Raw genomic sequence first — 20,461 nt, forward strand, 5'->3', positions numbered from 1 at the left:
ACGCGTTTACGTCAGTTATTTATTAACTCATGGATGCTTAAAAAGATCAACTGAACTCTCCTATGAGCAAAACATTTTTGCTACCTATCGAATTCAAGGGCAGATTATTCAGCATTGCTTTTTTTGCAACCCTGCAGCGTCTGTAATCAATACTTAAACAAACCATTGGATGGCGCTGTAAGACAGCAAAATTAACTTTTTTTTTTTTACTGCCACACTGTGACCTTGAGCTAAGCCGCCCTTTCCCTCCCACACATGCTTTACTGTTTAACAGCCATGTAATATTTAACATCATCAGTTTGTTTATGCAGTCAGTATCACTTCCACAAATATTTTCAGTTGGAGGTCTTTTTTTGTTTGTTTTAATCTGATTGGAAACAATGATTAATTGCTAAGAAATAAACAAGGACAGCCAAAATAAAATATGTTATCAAAATTCTTAAAAAAAAATCCTTCTGTTCCTTGAGTAATTCCCATGATGTGTGAAGATTGTATTTGTGCAATTTAATGGACCAATCTGAAACAGGGGTGTGCGCTTCTCATTTATTTTTTCATCATAAGCAATTCACTAACAAATATTGTAACAACACAAAAAATGTTATTTTCCAAACTTTGGCCACATGTTCTGAACATGTTACAACCTCATAATAAAAATGATCATATTGTTTTCTTCATTTGAATAATTACAAAAGCATTGCACTCTTTTACAGGCATTTCCCTTGAAATAAATTGCTGGAGTTACTTTTTTTTTATTTGCAAATGCAAAACATGTCAACAATAAATAATATCATACAAAAAGATTGACAGTCCACCACAAGGTAAAACGTTGACAGGTCGGATATCGGGGAACAGAGACCGCATGAGGGTTGAGAGCAAAAGTGTGAATTCATACAAGATACAGAAAAAGCTGATCATACATTGACACGAGGAAGAGAACAAAGTTTGTGGTATATTTCATTTTGTACAAAGAAGGGAGCGTGAGCATCATTGTCGTAACTGTACAGGTTATACAAGCAAGAGATAAGGCAACTTCTCTGTTGTTTTTGATGAAACTTGATTTCTCGCATCTTTAAGGGTTGGTTGTCATTGCAATACATATGGTGCTCCCAACTTGCAGGTGATCATCATAAAGGAACCCCGGAGATGTGTCTTTGACTGTGGTACATCACAAATAATGATTCCTTGATGCAGGATTGCCGCTAACGATGATGCTTTTATGTCTTCAGCGTGTCATTTGTTTACAATACAGAAGATTAGCACCATGGCTAACTATAAATCATGTTTTGGAATGTGTTCAAGTGGAGAAACAACAGACTGTGTGACTTCAATGAGACATTCCATCACCAATAATGTGACTGTGAAATGAAGTGACAATGGATGGTGGTGGTCCAAAAATATGTTGAGAAAGATTTGTTGTAAATGTGGAAATGTCATTAGACATTTTAATAACCTCATTTGCCTTAGAAGGAATTGAGCTGCCACTGCTTAGATCAGCATAAAGATTGCAGACTGTGCAATTTTTCAACATTTGGACACAGTCCCATTTTCCCATATTTTTAAGATCCAATATGCTACCGTAGAACCTCCAACATCACATGTCAATTTGGATAAAAATTATTTCAATGGTTGCATAATGACCTAGAACCTATGTTGTGTGTCTGTGTGGAACAAGCAGGTCACACAACATCAAGTTTATTTTATCTTTTTACACTTGTATGACAAAGTTAAGTGTTCAAATGCATGAAATTGTGGTATCTTTCCATTTCATTCTCTCCATACAGTACATGTTCATGACTCAACACCAAGGGTGATATTATTCAAACTTCTTTACACAGCTATAGCTAATTTAATTTCCATGAGTTCCTTGAAACAGACTTTTACTATAAATTATAACAGGAATAGAAGACTTGACCCATCAGTGCCTCTGCTGGTTGCAGCCATGTAGTGCACTCCATTTTGCCTAATTTTCATCATGACACAACCAAAAGTCATTCATTCATTAATTTTCTACCGCTTATCCTCACGAGGGTCGTGGGGGTTACTGGAGCCTATCCCAGCTGTCTTCGGGCGAGAGGCGGGGTACACCCTGGACTGGTCGCCAGCCAATCACAGGGCACATATAGACAAACAACCATTCACACTCACATTCATACCTATGGACAATTTGGAGTCGCCAATTAACCTAGCATGTTTTTGGAATGTGGGAGGAAACCGAAGTTTGTGTATCTTTAGAACACACAGAAAAGAGAAAAACATGTAAATTCAAGTTTCACGTTTTTGTAAACGAGTTGCAGTTTTCCTTTAATTTTAAGTGTTCCTACTAAGTGTCCATCCCTATTCCAGCTTATGCAGGGTGTTTTTGATGTTAACCATGTTTTTTAATCTTGTATACAGAGGTGACACTCACCTGAGTGTGTCTTTATTGCAAAGGTACAATTTGTGATTAAAGTAAATATCATTGCTTATCCCAACATTATCCTGGCAGGACCAATAATGATTGATGAACATGCCTTGTAAGAAAACCTTTACTGTTTGTTTGTCAGCTATATCTTTTAGCTCAATACCGTATATACAGAATGTATGCTTCAAACCTACCAAGGGAACTGATTAGTTCCCTTGCTTGAACTGCAAGGTTTTAATGTTCTGAGTAGAGAAACAATGTAAAACAGGGTATTGTAACCTAAGTCTGCAAGTAGACATGTGTTTTTACTTTTAAGAAGGACAGTGGATATGATTACATCCACTCAGGACACCATGTCTTTTTTAAGGGGGGTATGCTGGAGCCTATCCCAGATGGCTTTGGGCGAGAGGTGGAGTACACCCTGGACTGGTTGCCAGCCAATCACAGGGTACATAGTATAAACAAACCATTCACGCTGACTTTCATACCTATGGACAATTTGGAAACACAAATTAACCTAACATGAATGTGTTGTGTGGGCGGAAACCGGAGTACCCGGAGAAAACCCACACCCGCATGCACGGGTACACACCGTGCACCCCACCTTTTATTGTATAGCACATAGCACAGTTTAGAAAATGATTGTTTTCACTGTGATTGACACTGATTGGTACGTAGCCCCCTTGGGGGACATGGGAGAAAAAAATTTTGGGAGTTAACATAATACTTTTGCAACTTATTATGACCCCAAATTTGTCCATGGACAGGAATTCATGCTCTAAGTTTCTACACTAATGACATCATTATCAGAGTCAGTGGCCATTATCAGCCGATAAACCTCAATGTTGACACAACCCTTTAACGCCTATTGTTACATACGTATATGTGACATACTGTTTGGCAAGCACTTCCACTGCCCAATGTGAAACATATATATTATTATTGCATTATCGCATAAACATTGGTGCAAAAATTCTTCAAAATAATTTCCCCCCATGTCCCCTAGGGGCACCGTAGATGGAGAGAAGTGAAATAGGGAATGAAAATGCTTTAAGTGTCAGCAAAACAAAGCCTCAGCAAGCAGGTAGGTGAGGCTTAAAGCATGACTAACAGGCAACAGACGAAGTTGAACTATGCAATCTCCACTTATGCTTGCATCTACTGTAACTCGCCCACACATCCCACACACAAAAATACATTTAGTGCATTTTACTGGATGAAGACGAATACGACTTGATGTGTGAATCTTGGGAGAGGTACGACTAAATGCTGAACAAGGTTCGCCCTTGAACAACGTGTCACAAAACAATGACTTAACGATGTCACACACCATGGGTATTTATTTTAAATAAGTGCTTATTAGTTTGGCAACATAATTCTTATTTTTAACACTGGCATATGTTATATACGCATTCCCAGAGGCACAATGAACTTCAACAAAACGCCGCCAAGGTGACTGGTTTAAGTGCAACAAAATGCGATCAAAAAGGATCCATAGGAATTTATGTCACAGTCAAAAACATCTTGAAACCGAATCAAGGATGATGCTGGCTAGTGAGTTCGATTTAATTACTGGCAAATAAAGAAACAGCTTGGCAAGACCGGTGGCAACCATTTCCAAATCAATTTATCTTCAATGTGTTTATGTTTGGAGTGTGTGTTGTTTTAACAATTTCCCTTGTAGGCCCCCTGGGGATTATTTATAAAAGCTGGCTTCTCTCAGCCCTGTCAGTCTCAAAGTGCCCTGTGACAGGAACATCACTGCTAATGTATTATAGAAAAAGTACTAGCCTGCAGTGGCATATTGCCATTATAAGCTGCCATGCCTTCACAGTTCTCAAACAGCAGGGGTCTGTATTACGTCTCCATATCCCACAAAGACAAAACAAATGAGAGCCACCGACAGGGTGCACGATTCCATGGTGTATTATAGTTTGTTATCATCATAATATATTGATGATTATTCAAAAGGTTAGTTATCAGAACTTCATATGAGGTTTCCAAGTGCACTTTTTTCAGACTGAAGCGAGGGCAACATTTTTATGTTTGTGATTGGGTGAAGCTACAGTCACACCGCAGCATGGATGTCGTAAGTGTTGGACCGCAACTTCCAAACTTTGTACTATAGTGCATTCATTATACAAGAGACAATGGAGAGAGAGTATCTGCTTCAAATAGGAGTTACTGTACATGGGGGCAGTGTGTAGTGGGAAAAAATGGCGTTCCTGTTGTATGGGTTGACTATGAACTGGTTCATCAAATCCATCTTTCCATGAGGAAGAATGGACAGCTGTCATCTTTTCTATGATATTAATATAATTCAAAGGCGATTTGTGATGCTGGTAGATTGGACGATGGTGTGCGTGTATGCGGTGTGGGTTGTGGTGTGGATGGCACAGCGGTCCTTGGAGCATCCATCTGTGGAATAGAGGAGAATGAGAACCAGTCAGTTGGCAACTGAAGAAAACCATCATTGCATTTTTTAAGGTTAGTCAATGATGAGATTCTATATATACTGTAGAACCCACTAAAAGTTGATTCCAGTCTTCTCATAGGTCGGCATTCATGACCTTGCATATTTGTGATTTATTTTCTCTGCTTTAAAATATTAATTTCAATAGAAAGTGGCTTGACTGTGTACGCTATGCTTGTAATTGTTTGTCAAAGCGTAAAACTGAATTTAACAGTTTTTCCATTGAGGGCTTCATGCTGAAAATCAAAAGATGTGGGGGCCCACTGTGTTATTTAAAAATGTAAAAAATAAAACGGCTAAAAAAAATTTATTTTTAGACAAAACTTTGTGTTATTATTAGTTATTTGTATCAACTTTCAGCTTCTTCTCTGTACATTTTGCCATTTTGACAGTTTTTTTTGGGGTGGGGGGTCATTTTATTTCAACAATGTGCTGTGAACCAATAAAAAATAAGCTGAGGGCCACAAATGGCACCCACGGCGCACTTTGGACATCCCTAGTATTTCTTATTATAGTATCAAAAATGGGTATTCTTAAGGGTTTTTTTTGCCAGTGCGTCCATTATTCACAATTTTCCGACCCTTGCAAGGTGTCTTGGAATAACAGCTACTTGTTACTTGTTACTTGTTACTTGTTACTTGTTACTTGTTACTTGTTACTTGTTACTTGTTACTTGTTACGTGTTACTTGTTACTTGTTACTGCGGAACCTGAAAAGGTCGCACAAAAGCTTGGATTTGGTTGTATATGATGTTATGTGAGATATCAGCATATTTCATGAGACTTGACCTTAAGCAGCTGCATGGTTCATTCATTTCTTGTGACCATAGATGGGTAACATGTATCCGAAAATGTTTGAAATTATTGCAAAGTAGCATTAGAAAAGCTGAATAAAGGATGTGTTCAGTGCGCAGAACTCTAGTTGCGGTATATAGCACATGAAATACATTTAAATAAACCCGCGCAATGAAATGAGTTCAAAGACTACAAAAAACCAATACAAAATATGAAGTTTTGAATAACACTGTCAGAGAGATAATAATTTCACAATATTGTTATTGTTGTAGTTTGTGTATTTTGTGGCTATTTAGCTACATGAAATTGAAACAGTACAATGCCATGTAGTGCACAATATGAACTAGTGGTGTCTGTGAAAATGAAAAATGAAGCTGCAAAGTTGTTGAAGCACAAAATTTAGGTCACTCATGAAAGTTTTGTCAATGTCTGTAGATGTAATGTCATTATGATCTGCCACCTTGTGTTGTTTTGTAGCATTAAAATAGCTGATATTAAGTAGCCCATAACAAGAGGTACAAAATGTCATAGAATAAATCTGTATGAATTAATATACACACAGATGGGTAAACACAGCTGTTTGTGGGACGCGACTGGTAAACCTACCTCATTTGTTCTGATTGCGGATTCGCAGACACCTTCTCTTCGGTGGAGGCCCAAGCTCAGGGCTGCCAGTGGCTGATAATGGTGTACTAATGGAACAGGACAGGATGGCTGTCTTCTCAGTGCCAGGCTTTGGCACAGGCTGGATAACCACGCAACCCCCTGTAGACAGTAGTGGCATGGTGTAGGGATGTTCACCCTCCTCTACATTGGAGTCAGGGTCTGGCTTACCCTCTGTTGCCTCTTCCATCTGGTCTTGCGTTGAGCCCCGCTTCACAGGTTCCCATTCTCTCACAGAACAATTGTTCTCTTTTAGAGCTTCCCGCTCCAGTTCTCCATTTGCGGGTTGCTCGTCTGGCTTTCCTTCTGTTGCGACCACATCTCTTGTTTTCTCAGAGTCAAAAGTATGAAGCGCATGCCAGCCTGTACCATTAACAATGACATTACACGGGGCAGCAGGGCTGGGTTGGATCCTTGGTGTTCTGGGACCAAGCTGTAGGGTGACGTCCTTTTCAAGACCATTCGCATTCAAAGAACAGCTTTTTTTGCGGGAAGTTGAGTCAGATATCTCCAGTGTGTCTGACTGTCTGGTTCCGAACATCTCAGTATGACTGAGAGGTCGCTGTAGTGCGGGCCCTTCTCCTACATCGTGACAGCCGTTAACGTCCCTTTCCGGCCCAGCAAATGGTGATCTTGACTCAACCTCTGCCTCCACTTTGACCTGAGCCTGAGGTGCCATCCTCTGAATGGCATGCTGTTGGCATGGTTTCTGGTTCACAGTTAAATCAATGACGCCTTCCAGCAGTCCATTGTCATTGTTTGGACACATGTTTTTCATACTGTCCTCCACCTTCACAGTCATGTTCATCACCTCTAACCTGTTTCTGTCTGAGAATCCAGGAGAGAGGCACTCAACACCTCCAGGAACTTGTCGCTGTTTGTCACGCTCTCCTATAGTAGGATTTGGAAATTGAGATGGCAGAGATGCTGAAACATCTGAAGACACAGGAACACTGTTTTCTGGTTGGTCTCGGGAAGATTTAGGGTTGAAGGGGATGGGAATCGGAATGGGAACTGGGACCGGAAGAGGTACGATGACAGGGTAAGGGACTAATAGGGTTGGTGGCGGTACTAATGGGGCTAAGGATGGAAGGCCATAATTAATCATTGGTGGCAGAGGGATGGGCCCATTGGGCATCATGTTGATAGGCGGAAAAGGGGGAAGTCCTGGCATGTGGAGACCAGGATGGGGCGGAATCATACCAGAATTTGGATTGGACGAGGGGTGCACATGAGGGGACATCATGGGTCTATGCATGGCGCCAGAAGTAGGACCAAGAGTTCGAGGTGGAGGTGGGGGACCAATCCCGGGGATGATAGGGTTTGACAGGGGACTGTTGGGTCCGCCTGGGTGGACAGATGGACGTAAAAATGGTGGGCGGATTTGCTGCATCATCTGATGTTCCATAAACAGAGGCAAAGGCATTGGTCCCCTGGGGGTCATCACCATTGGAGGGCTGCCAGGAGAAACCCCAACAGCTGGATGCAAAGAAGATATCGGAGGCGGTGGGAGTGTTGGGCTCTCATGGGATCGAGGTGTGGATATCTTGGACGGTGAGCAAACAGCATCTGAGGACAAGGTGTCAGAAGAAGTACAAGGAGCTGAGGAGTTGATGGGTCCTCCAGGTGAAGGAGCTTTATGCCGAAGGTCCGTTAAAGGCGTTCCCCAGGATTCAGGAGTGAGTAGCTGTACACCTCCACTGCATTCTGCTTTACCTTCCCCTTCAGGTCCAAGTCCTGGATTACAAAGACCCACAGGCAGCGCTGCTTGGGTCTCCTTGTAAAAGATGTCCATCTTATATTGGTTCAAGCATTTGGCACTGCAGAACTGCAGCCGTCGTTCACCAGCCCCAAAGTCCAGGTACTCCTTTGTGTGGCGGATATGCTTACACCAGTCACATACCTATATCAGAGCAAACATAGCACACAGTGGCTCAGTCAGTCTGCTTATAAAATTGGAAACAGAACACATTCTCCTTTGAGGTACCCTGAACCATCTGGAGATACACATTAAATAAAGTGTTGCTCCATTTTCATAGACAACAATTAACTTTGACTGAATGATACTCAAACCAACATATATTCATTGTGCGTATGTGTGTATTTACAACAATGTGACATTGTACTCTTAACAATGCAAATTTACACTGTAAAACACCCAATTAAGATGATGACTGGAGAAATGTCCTCAACAAGGATAAAAACATGAGGCCCATTAGCAAGGCTTTTCACACTTTGCATCTAAGTGTGTGCTTAACTAAGTGACAATTGTCCATTGAAGCCATCCATTTTCTTTGTCATGTGTCCTGTTCACAGACACAGTAGGAGTCTGAACCCCACCCAGTTGACTACACTTTAGTCTACTCACTAGTCCGTAGCGGCAATGGGAATTCCCACAGTAGATGAATGAAAGCCAGTTTGAATCACTCAACTCAACATTTACTTTGCATACAGTCTTATTCTAGTTGCCAGATGAATTGTTTCACATCCAATCGGAATCTTTTATAAATGCCAAAACTGGCCGGAAATTCAGAATGAACCAAATGTTCGCCTGACTCCACACAAATGCTAAATTAAAAGTTATCTTTCTTGTACATAACCCCTAAAGAACCTGCTGCAGAGTGTCATCTCGGTAATACACCTTTGCGCAAACAAAACAGTGCACATTTTTCTTGTGGAAGAGAATGAATGTGACCCTGGTAGAGCAGATAGCAGTGGGCGAGCCCCAAACACAGTTTTACTTGTCAGGCCACACACAGCTCACTCTGTCAGCTCAGGGAGGAGTGGCGGGTCCTTGCTGGAGATAATTAAGGCATTAATCAGTTGTCAGACCCCTCAACGACATCCATCCATCACACACATCCTAAAGATCCCTGGGTACTGAATGTTAATAAGACGAAGGATTCAACCGGACTGGAAAAACTATTTTTTAAGCCCATAGTATAGCGACATTGTTTTAATTGGCACTATCGTCTTTGGCAGAAGCTGAAAGTGGACCTGCGTCTATTGAATAGCTTCAGTTGGTCACAATTTACTGTGCATTAAAAAGCTACTGCTTCAAAAAGGGATGCAAGTAAGGGCATAACTCTGATAAATTAAGTGGTATTTTACTTAAAAAAAAATTTTTTAAGAAGCACAGACAGAGCTGGTGCCAGTCAAATTCACTCTTTGCGATTTTACGTTGGCTATTCAGAACTGCTTAATGCAATGATCATTACTAATTTAAAGTCAAAATAGCACCCTGATCAGTTGAATTTGATGGTAAGCCTTGGATATTTTGAATAATAAATGCGCTGAAATTTCTCTTCACTCAGAAAGACAGATGGAGAGCACTTAACAACTTTGTGCACTGTGAGTGAAATTCTACTGCAACATTACGTTAATGGAGCTGTGCTCTTCACATCCTGCACACAGATGTTTGCAGTTGAATTTAATTATGGTCATTTATTTCCACTGCGGCCGACATACAGACATCGGTGGTGCGGTTTAACCATTTGCAGTGCAGCAATTATCATGCTTTCCGCCAGTCTGTCATCACACCAAGTCTTCATCTGTCCGCCATGTGACCTGATGTGCAGACCTACTGTAATGGAAGGCCTGTCACTTGATTTGATGATACCGACTTCAATAGATTGGATAAGAGGATTTATTTGACAACTGAAGGAGATTTCACTTGACAAATAGAACCAGAACCAACAGGTGATGAAGAGGATATTTGCACTATTTTTGGAATTTTGCCCATCATCACAATCCTTATGTGAGACATTGACACATGTGTTTTTCTCTTTTCTGTGCATTCTAAAGATATATAAACAGCTAAAAAGATGCAGCCCAGAATGCACTTAATGAGAAACATTTCATCCAAAAAGAGACAGCAACATTCAATTTACATATAATGTGCCATTTATATTATTTATATATACTATTTATATGTTAATATATATATTATTTATATTTATTAATTGTGTTAATAAAATGTTACTGGCTGTTTTTGTTTTTGAGCTTGGAAAGGTGAGTGCTAGCTGTAGGGGTTCGTTTCTATGTTGCTATGTAAAATCAATCAATGCGCCAGAGGAAGGACGTTCGGTAATGCTTAAAAGGACAAAATACAACAAAATATTGTATGTTATCATGGATGTACCTGTTACTACACGGTTACAGCATGTATATAAAACCATAAAACCCTGTTGGAGGTTTTTGGAGGTGTTTTAATAGCGGTTTTTGTGGGTGGCATAGACTACTGATAGCTAGATTACTTCTTCATTTTCAATTTCATATTGTATTTAAATTTAGTGTTGGACCACATTGAGTGAATTTGTGCTTGGAAAATTAAGTACAACTTTAAGCCTTTCAAGTTTATCTATCAAAGAAGATAATCCGTATATTCAGTATATGGAAGATACATTTATTTTAATATCTATCTGCAGACTAAATGTCATTTAAATTGAATTGGTATTGTAGTAGGGCTGCACGGTGGTCGAGTGGTTAGCGCGCAGACCTCACAGCTAGGAGACCAGGGTTCAATCCCAGCCATCTCTGTGTGTATGTTCTCCCCGTGCATGCGTGGGTTTTCTCCGGGTACTCCGATTTCCTCCCACATTCCAAAAACGTGCTAGGTTAATTGGCGACTCCAAATTGTCCATAGGTATGAATGTGAGTGTGAATGGTTGTTTGTCTATATGTGCCCTGTGATTGGCTGGCGACCAGTCCAGGGTGTACCCCGCCTCTCGCCCGAAGACAGCTGGGATAGGCTCCAGCACCCCCGCGACCCTTGTGAGGAAAAGCGGTAGAAAATGAATGAATGAATGAATGGTATTGTAGTACTTCTGGGCAAAAAAACAAACACGAAAATGGCCAATTCCTATTTATTTTATATATTTTTTATTTTATTTTATTTTATTTCCAGATAGATATTGATAGGTATTGAAGTCAATGAATCTTCCATCTACTTCAATAGCTTCAGTCCATGAATTTGAATGGCTTTAAGTTGTACTTAATATTCCAAGCATGAACTATAATGGAGGCGGGACAGCGTCTGTTTCAAAGGGAAAATTGGAAAGACAAGACTGGTGTGTGCAGTTTATCACCCTTGCAGGGCCTTTGTGTCAGAGGTTATTCTTATTCTGATTATAGCTGTTGGTGTTGGTGTTAAGAGAGAGAAGAGTGTGCAGTTGAAAAGCCTGAAGAAAGTGAGAAACTGAAAAAGCTATGCAAAGATGATCCACACACATTCGTGATTCAGCATTCATGGCACTCAAAATTTGATGCTTTTTCGTCCAAAAAATTCTGAAAAATCACATAATTAACGTTAAGTTGGTAAAAAAAATGCATACATGTTATTCATTCATTCATTTTCTACTGCTTTTTCCTCATGAGGGTCGCGGGGGTGCTGGAGCCTATCCCAGCTGTCTTTGGGCGAGAGGCGGGGTACACCCTGGACTGGTCGCCAGCCAATCACAGGGCACATATAGACAAACAACCATTCACACTCACATTCATACCTATGGACAATTTGGAGTCGCCAATTAACCTAGCATGTTTTTGGAATGTGGGAGGAAACCGGAGTACCCGGAGAAAACCCACGCATGCACGGGGAGAACATGAAAACTCCACACAGAGATGGCCGAGGGTGGAATTGAACCCTGGTCTCCTAGCTGTGAGGTCTGCGCGCTAACCACTGGACCACTGTGCCGCCTGCATACATGTTAATGCAGGTAAAATGTACATACATACATACTGCACATTTACCGCTGTTACGAATCTCACAATTTTTACACATTTATGTCTTCATTTATGCTTCACTGAGTGCCATCAAATAAAAAAACAACTGTTCATGTCACCAGAAGGACGCAAGGCAATGACTTTTCTGATATTGGCATCATCATGGAGGATGTTGCGGTACTTGAAGATTTAGATAATGTGGCCATTCTGACTTTTACCTTTTACACCTTGAACATCACCTCTTCAACTCCGCTTCACATTCAAGGGGATACAAAGGTTTGTAATGGAGTTGGATGCGACACAACTCTCAGGAAACAGCCCAGAGTTTGAAGACAAGACTGATCCAATAAAGAGGGCTCCCTGCTGCTATGCACACAAGGCCCCAAAATAAATCATAGCCTTTAAGTTCATCAGGGGAAAACACTTGTCAGTAAATTTATGAATCTGCTTCAACAATTCTTCACTTAACATGTCATGTTGACGAGGCCAGTTTTTGTGTTCCCCTGCTCGAAATTTAAGTGAAAAACATTGAGCACTTTTAAGAATACTATTTGAAACAAGATGTCCCAATTAGGTCAGATTTGGTATTGATTACACTATTGTATTGTTCATATCCTTCAATAAAGGTTTGGATGAAACTGTTCACTTTTATCATTGATAGGGCTAAAAACTGTTAGTGAATTGTTTCGTGATTAAGAGAGTTCATAGAAGCGTATAAGACATTACAATTGCTGCTGGAATTGAATGCCAAAAAAAAAATTCCATAGCTGAATTGTTTAAAATTACATTAACTTTAATATTGAAAGAGGCGTTGAACGTTTGTATTCTCGTAAGATGGTAGCTATGGGACAAGCGTGCCAAGGTTGCTGAAACCAATGCAAAGTATGAACCCTCTTCACATGGCAATGCATTAAGGCGGGGAAAATTTTCATTGACAGTATTGTGCAATTAACTAATGGATTTATTGTTGTCCTTGGACGAGGCATTTTTTTTCTGAATGAGAAATCGTGTCCCATTTTAATCATGCGGGATCTTGCGACACCCCTAGTAATAAGCGGTTCCTTGCCATTTTTCACCATGCGGGTTTACATGCTGTTTTGATCCATCGTTATTTCCTCTTAAATGTCAATATGGGATACAAATTGTACAGTTATGTGCATTTGTTTACATAATGCCACATCCTTTTAGGGACACAGGCGTTCGAAGAATGCACTGTTTTTTTTTACATGTCAATGCAGGAAAAACATGATGCCTAAATCACATTTAGATTTTGATGATTCATCAGTATCTCTTCCTTGGACACTTCCAAGAAACATGAGCACTGAGTAATGTTATCGATTCCGCACTTTTGCTCATGCTCGCAGTGAGAAAAATGTAAATGAATAACAATTTTAGCCTTGGAAAAAAAACAAAAAAACTTCTCAATTCACCTCGCCTCAGACTGAATATGTTGCAGATGCAACAAAACAAAGTCACTAAAAGTAATGAAAAATGAGAAAATGTGTGATTTACATATGAAAATCCATAAACTTGAATATGTAAATATTATGTAAACAACCATTTGGCTATAAATGTCTCTTGTGGCTCGAGTGGTTTGTGTTGTAATATTCTGTCCATGAAGATATATGGCTTCATTTTTTAAATGTAAAACATGTTGGCTTGCTTATAATTTAATATTTTGCAATATGTGCCTAAATTGCAGCGTTGCAAAATAAACCTGACTTGAGCTGACAGTATAAGTAATATCCCGAATATGATGGTGCCAGTCTTTGTTGAAGACCTGACAGAAAAGAAGAACATGAAAACATATTTGGGCAGTAAGCCGTCAAGCTTAAGCACTATCCTGGTGTTAAATGGTTTAGGGTCCTTACAAGCACATCGCTGTTTGTCTTGAAGACAAGCCTGGGCGTGTCCTGAGTAAAGCTGTGCTGGAGTAATTTCCCACCGAGGCCATCGTCGTCTCTTGCCTGGAGGGGGGGAAGAAATAATGGCTTCTTTTTATGGATGGACAAAATGAACAAGTGAACAGACGCAACAAGTAAACTCAAGAATGAAAAACAAAAGTGAGGAACAGAAATGGTGACTTTAACATGGCTAAACATTTATTGGTTTTGAGGGGAAACCAATAAAATAGCTTCTTTAAACTGTGGGAGTGAGTGTTCTTGATATTTTTTAGCTGTCAAGTCTTCAATCCCATGCCAAATAAATGAAAATATAATGATAACAAAATGTAAATGATACCAAGAAATGAAATATGAAACTCTCCTAATTTTAAATAATTTTTCATTTGATCCTGACTTCTGGGAGCAGTACACAAAGCAGAAGCTACCAGTTAAACAGACAAATTTCCATTCATATTTATTTCATTTTCACCAGAAATCCAATTCAAAGTTGAGGCTAATATTTAATATCATACCGTTGTGTGAAAAGGTGTTTGCTCCTTTTCTTATTTCTTATTTTTTTGCATGCATCACACTTAAATGTTTCAGATTAGCAAAAAAAAATATTAGTCAATGGCAAACAACTGGAAAAAATCCTGATGATTCCCAAGAACTTTGGGAAAATACTCTGTGATTTGAACATCAGACCAACAGTAAAATATGGTGGTGGTAGTGTGATGGTCTGGAATTGTATTGATGCTTTTTGTTGCTTCAGCACCTGGATACTTGCTGTGATAAATGGAACCAAGAATTCTGCTGGCTACCAAAAATCTACCAAAAAGCTATCTGTTGGTGACCTCAAGCTAAAACCAACTTGGGTTCTGCAGCAGGACAATGATCCAAAACACACCAGCAAGTCCACACCTGTATCCTATTGAGATGTGGTATGACCTTAAAAAGGCGTTTCACGCTTGAAAACCCTCCAATGTGACTGCATTACAACAATTCTGTAAAGATGAGTGGGCCAAAATTCCTCCACAGGGCTGTAAGAGACTCATTGCAATCACAAATGCTTGATTGCAGTTGTTGCTGCTAAGGTTGGCCCAACCTTAGGGAGCAATCACTTTTTCACACAGGGCTATGTAGGTTTGGATTTTTAATAATAATAAGTTTTGTGTAAAAACACATTTTTTTTTGATGATCTCAAACATTCAAGTGTGACAAACATGCAAAAACTAAGGAAAACACCTTTTCACACCAACATACACATGTGGGTCCACTTGTGAAGTACTTGTGCTGAAAAATTAAAAATTCCATAATAGTTCAGAGGAAGACATGATCACAAGTATCACAAGCCAATTCATAAACCAGTGTGATAACCTCATTATTTTCACATTTGACCACGCAAGAACATATTAACATGCATTACACAGAATATCATTAGTGCCGACATACCATGGCATGAAGCTGGTAATTTAAAGTTACATTTAATCTATCCATCCATGCACTTTCTGCAGTGTGTGTCCTCCTGAGGGTCACGGGTGAGCTGGAACACTGAATTTGCATTATCATTAGTGTATCATCATTTATCACTATTGTTGTACGTCGGAGGGACACTTCTGTGGGTTTTAATAAGATACAGTTCATCATCCAAGATATTGGGCTAGTCGAGAAGGTCAAATGTCACAAAGGTTTTTTTAAACAAATATTTTTCTGGAATTGGAAAGAAATATGTGTTCATGTTTCACAGTATCATTTCAAAGTATTGTGGATGATGAGCAAAATTCCCCCAAAAAGTGCAGTATTCCTGGAGTGTTTCATAGTGCTTACATGGGCAGATGCGAAGCAAGATGGAACACATACACAACAGTGGACGCCATGACAGCAGATAAAGTAACGCCAAATGATTTGTGACATCTGATTTTTTTGCAGAGGCAATTTTATTATGCAAATATATGAACTCTTTTGAACAAATATTGTTTTGAGAAACCAAACTCTTTACTTAAGCGTCCCCACCAACTAACCGGAACTATGTTCCTCATCACCAAAATCCTCGGCTCACGGATGAAGGTAAGTCACTGCTGATGCACTACACTGCTTTTTGGGATGTCATAAACCTTCTTCTTCTTTCTCTTTGGGCTTTTCCCTTCAGGGGTCGCCACAGCAAATCAATCTCCTCCATCCAACCCTGTCTTCTGCATCTGTCTCTCTCACACCAACTACCCTCATGTCCTCCTTCACTACATCCATAAACCTCCTCTTTGGTCTTCCTCTCCGCTTCCTACCTGGCAGCTCTAAATGCAGCATCCTTGCAGCACCAATATATGTACTCGTTCCTGATCCTATCCATCCTGGTCACTCCCAATGAGAACCTCAGCATCCTCAACTCTGCTACCGCCAGTTCTGCCTCCTCTCTTTTCCTCAGTGGTACTGTCTCTAGACCAAACAACATGGCTGGTCTCACCAGTTTTTTATACTTTTCATTTCATTTTAGCTGGGATGTCATAAACCCTTATGTTAAAAAATGTTGTATGTTTCCCTTTTGGGGAAAATCTAAAAAAAAAAAACTGTAAAAATTATGTTGTATGTAATAATTTTGTCATTCACAAATGTTGGGTTTCATACATAATTCATATTTTGATCGTGTCTTTGCTTTAATTTTTTTCCACACCCAGCAATATAACCAATGCAAAATATTTACATTTGTAACATTTTCACCTTGAATGCATTCTACCTTTTGCATTCATGATGTCCTATGATACAGGTGTGACAAAGGAACTAAAATATTACATGTTATTATTGAGAGGACTTAGCCGTTTTGAGGCAAGATCATTAAGACAAATGTCCTTGTGTGTATCCTATTGTATATTGCCGCACTGCCGTAATGATACAAGCATCCTTTAATCTGTCAATCAAGCTTCATAAACAAGATATTTTGCAATGTGTTAGTCAGACATAATGTGAAAAGTAATGTGGCTGGAACCATTGGCCAGGTGGGAGCTATTTTGTTACAGAGACATTACTCAAGAAGATTTTCCCAGGCATCCTTCCACATTAAATGAAAGGCATCTTCCGTGGGATAAAACAATGGTAAAAACTATTTTACAGTTGTTGGTCATTACATCTTTCAGCTGTGAGTATAGCCTCATTCCTACAGCCACGCCACGGTCTTTGTAGCCAAAAGGTTGACAATGCAATCACTGACATGCTTGTTTTGTTTTTATACTTTTTACAATGTAACAAACAATTTGAGCTCAAGACAATAGATTTCAAGCAAAATCTGATAGTGTGGATAAAGTGAATGATGTTTCTCTGGTACACTCAGTCTTCACACACACACACACACATACACACATAGCTCGTCTTATTACAAATGTTCACACAAATCTGGGCTGATTTTGGTTGTACTTGACAAGACACTCACACCATTATTCTGTCTCCAGTTTGTGCTCTGACCCTCTGGCCATGTGCCAGTTCATTTGCATATTGTACTAATGAGGTGCTGGCACTGTGAACGAGGTGTGAGGCATCCACTGGAAGCCACGCAGATATATAGTGAGATAGATAGATAGACTCCACTGTCCTAAGGGGACACCACACCAGCTGTCAGTGTGCTAGTCTCCATCTGGGCCTGTATACATGTCCAGTGGTATGTGGCCGTCACCTGCCAACAAGCTGCATTGCCCACTTAAAAAATGCTTATGGAAATGCAAAGACAAACACAGTCAAGGAAATTACTTATTTTGTGGTCAGAAGTTTACGTACAACAAGGCTCTCACAGGGCCCATGTGTACCGTGCTGGACTTTAGGTCTACAGCAGGGGTCTCAAACACGCGGCCCGCGGGCCAAATGTGGCCCGCAGGACACTATTTTGAGGCCCCCGCCTTGATATGAACGTTTAGTGTTAGTGCGGCCCGCGCAAGTTTGATATGGATGCTGTATGGTATCATGTACCCAGAAAAAATTATTACGTTTGATTAATGTTCATGTTAAAGGTTAAAAAACTGTTAATAGTTATCCTCCCTATCCGTGTGGAAGTGGTATGTTTTTGGCTTTTTTAAGTTTAAAGGAAATAACTTGGAGGCTACCGTTTAGGTCGCTAGATCTCTAGTTTGCGATTTAGCATGTGTCTCAAGACCCTGCAGTTGCGCAATGTGTTGTAAATAAAAAGAGAATAAATGTGACTATAGTTGTGTTTTGTCATGTCTACAGGGCTCTAATAATGCTTTGTTAATTTTAATCTGAAAAAAATAATTTGTCTAACCACCAACTATATGTGGTTTCTTAATTTTTAATTATTTGCCGTTTTATTATTATTATATTTATTTATTAATGATTGATTGATTTTCTTTATTCTTGATTTGTTTATTTATTTGTTTATTTTTAATCTTATTTTGTGTAGAAAAATAAAAAGTAAAATATTTGAGAACAATGGAATGTTTTATCAGAGCTTTTCTTGTAGAAAATCAGAACCAAAGCAAAGTTTATTCATTTTTCTGTTTTTAATAAATGTGTTTTTTTTTGTTTTTTTTTGGAAAACCTGATGCGGCCCAGCCTCGCCCAGACCCTAGCTCCAGTGGCCCCCAAGTAAATTGAGTTTGAGACCCCTGGTCTACAGGTTTGTTTGTCCCATCGTGTTGACATTTCTACTTTTGTCCAGAAAGCCTTTGGCAAGTTCATGTGGGGAGTGTCAAATTTCAGTTATACTTGAATGTGTTGATTTTTGAGCAAGGTTGTTCTCCTGGGCATTTTCTCAGTCCAGGGCGATATAAACCTGACTTCACTCAGCTTGTTTATATGCCAACTACAAAGTTGCTGTACTGGTGTGCACATTGTCACAACAGGTTATAGTTTTATAGATCACATTCTTTGCCTAGAAAACTTTTTGGCCCGTTGATGAGACTCCAGGTCTCACGAAAAGAAGGATTCTGTAAGAATGATTCATGATATATGATATGATAGGTACACATATCATTCATTCACACGCCTTTTCTCTGTACATAACTTGTTAACATTGACAGGGAAGCTACTAAAACTGACTTTTAGGAGTTTGAGGAGAGTTATGTATATCCTGCACTGAGCCCCAGTCAGGACACTGACCAGGAATAGAGCCACAGCAAGAAAGTCAACAACGTGAACCACTGCACATGGAAGCCTATTCCACACAGCTGCCACCAAAAGACAGACGTCAACCGTTCAAGCACGAGCATAACACGTAAGTGAAGATCTGACCATTTATTGAGTATATCAGTCTGCCAGTCTGTGATGTTAGCCACACAGGAGATCAGGAAGGCCTGGGTTTCAATCTCAATCTCCGTTTGAGCATCTCTATGTGGACTTTGCATGTTCTCCCTGTACGTGAGTTTTCTCCGGGTACTCCGGTTTCCTCCCACATTCCAAAAACATGCTAGGTTAATTGGTGACTCCAAATTTTCCATAGGTATGAATGTGAGTGTGAATGGTTGTTTGTCTATATGTGCCCTGTGATTGGCTGGCGACCAGTCCAGTCCAAGACAGCTGGGATAGGCTCCAGCATAGATTGCTAGATTTCTCTAGGTAAGGATGTTATACTTCAGTAATGAGAAATCTAAGGTACATTTGCAGTACGGAAATAAACTTTTCCAATTCATTGCTCTAAAAGGAAACGGTAGAATTCAAATGCCTAGTTAGTGAGGCTCATTTCTGTCTTCATTTGAAGAGAATAGCTGGCAGCTACAATATAATCACCTTCTTCTCTATATCCTGAAGCTGTGTAAGGCAGGCCTCAAGGTTTCCTCACCACCGCTGAGACACAACACACACACACACACACCTTGCTCATTCAGTTTGCATGCGTGCCAACCACAGGAAGCAGACGTGTGTGTTTGAGGTGATGTGACATTTCTGAGATGACATGAGGCAGCACTCTGCCCCCTGGTGCCTGGAGGAAGCTCATGGGGTATAATGTTGATGAGGGTCTGAGGTCTCCGGGGGACAAATTTTATGGTAAGAACAAAAAATGTGGTGCTGCGGCAGTAATAACCTGAGAAACACAAAAAGTATTCTCCTTACTGTCGCCATACAGACCAACTGTGAATGGTGAACCGATATGTATAAAAAACAGAGCCAATTTTGTCATTCCTGCCAAGATCCAGGCAGTGGTCGATTGGCAACATCAAGGAATCACTTGCAGAGGTTCTTGAGGTGCGCCATTTTTTTTCGCAGTCATTTCGTTCACAATTATAGCAGCAAAGCGGAACCTCTGACAAGTCTTATATCTTACATCGAATTACCTTTAAAACGGACATCTGAGCCTGAGGCAGCTTTCATTCTACTGAAGAAATTATTTACTGTACTCTTCAATTACTCTCCACCCATGAGTATTCTGCTTGAGTCGCCTCACTTCATCTGAGCAAAATGATGATATGGGTGAGCACTATTGAGCACTATTTTGTTGCTTGATCTTTATTGTTTCGTTTTTTTGCAGGAAGCAGGTGATTGGCCTCACCCTTTTTGGAGACTATAAATGGGTGCAGGTGTGCTCTGTCTC

General features: G+C 39.9%; 1 protein-coding gene across 4 annotated transcripts in view; it reads right to left on the reverse strand.

Moving 5' to 3' along the window:
- Window positions 1-529: 529 nt before the first annotated feature.
- Window positions 530-20,461, reverse strand: part of sobpa (sine oculis binding protein homolog (Drosophila) a) — a 39,628-nt gene continuing 19,696 nt past the window's right edge. For 2 of the 4 annotated variants that reach the window (XM_058090421.1, XM_058090420.1), the window contains exons 6-8: window positions 13,924-14,019; window positions 6,275-8,234; window positions 530-4,819 (exon numbers count right to left, since the gene is read on the reverse strand). In XM_058090421.1, the coding sequence (XP_057946404.1) occupies window positions 6,276-8,234; window positions 13,924-14,019 (2,055 nt within the window). In that variant the 3' untranslated portion in view covers window positions 530-4,819; window position 6,275. The remainder of the gene's footprint in view (window positions 4,820-6,274; window positions 8,235-13,923; window positions 14,020-20,461) is intronic. The other 2 variants (XM_058090422.1, XM_058090423.1) reach the window with 2 other exon arrangements.

This window comes from Doryrhamphus excisus, chromosome 13 (assembly GCF_030265055.1).
Source record: "Doryrhamphus excisus isolate RoL2022-K1 chromosome 13, RoL_Dexc_1.0, whole genome shotgun sequence".
Taxonomy (NCBI): domain Eukaryota; kingdom Metazoa; phylum Chordata; class Actinopteri; order Syngnathiformes; family Syngnathidae; genus Doryrhamphus; species Doryrhamphus excisus.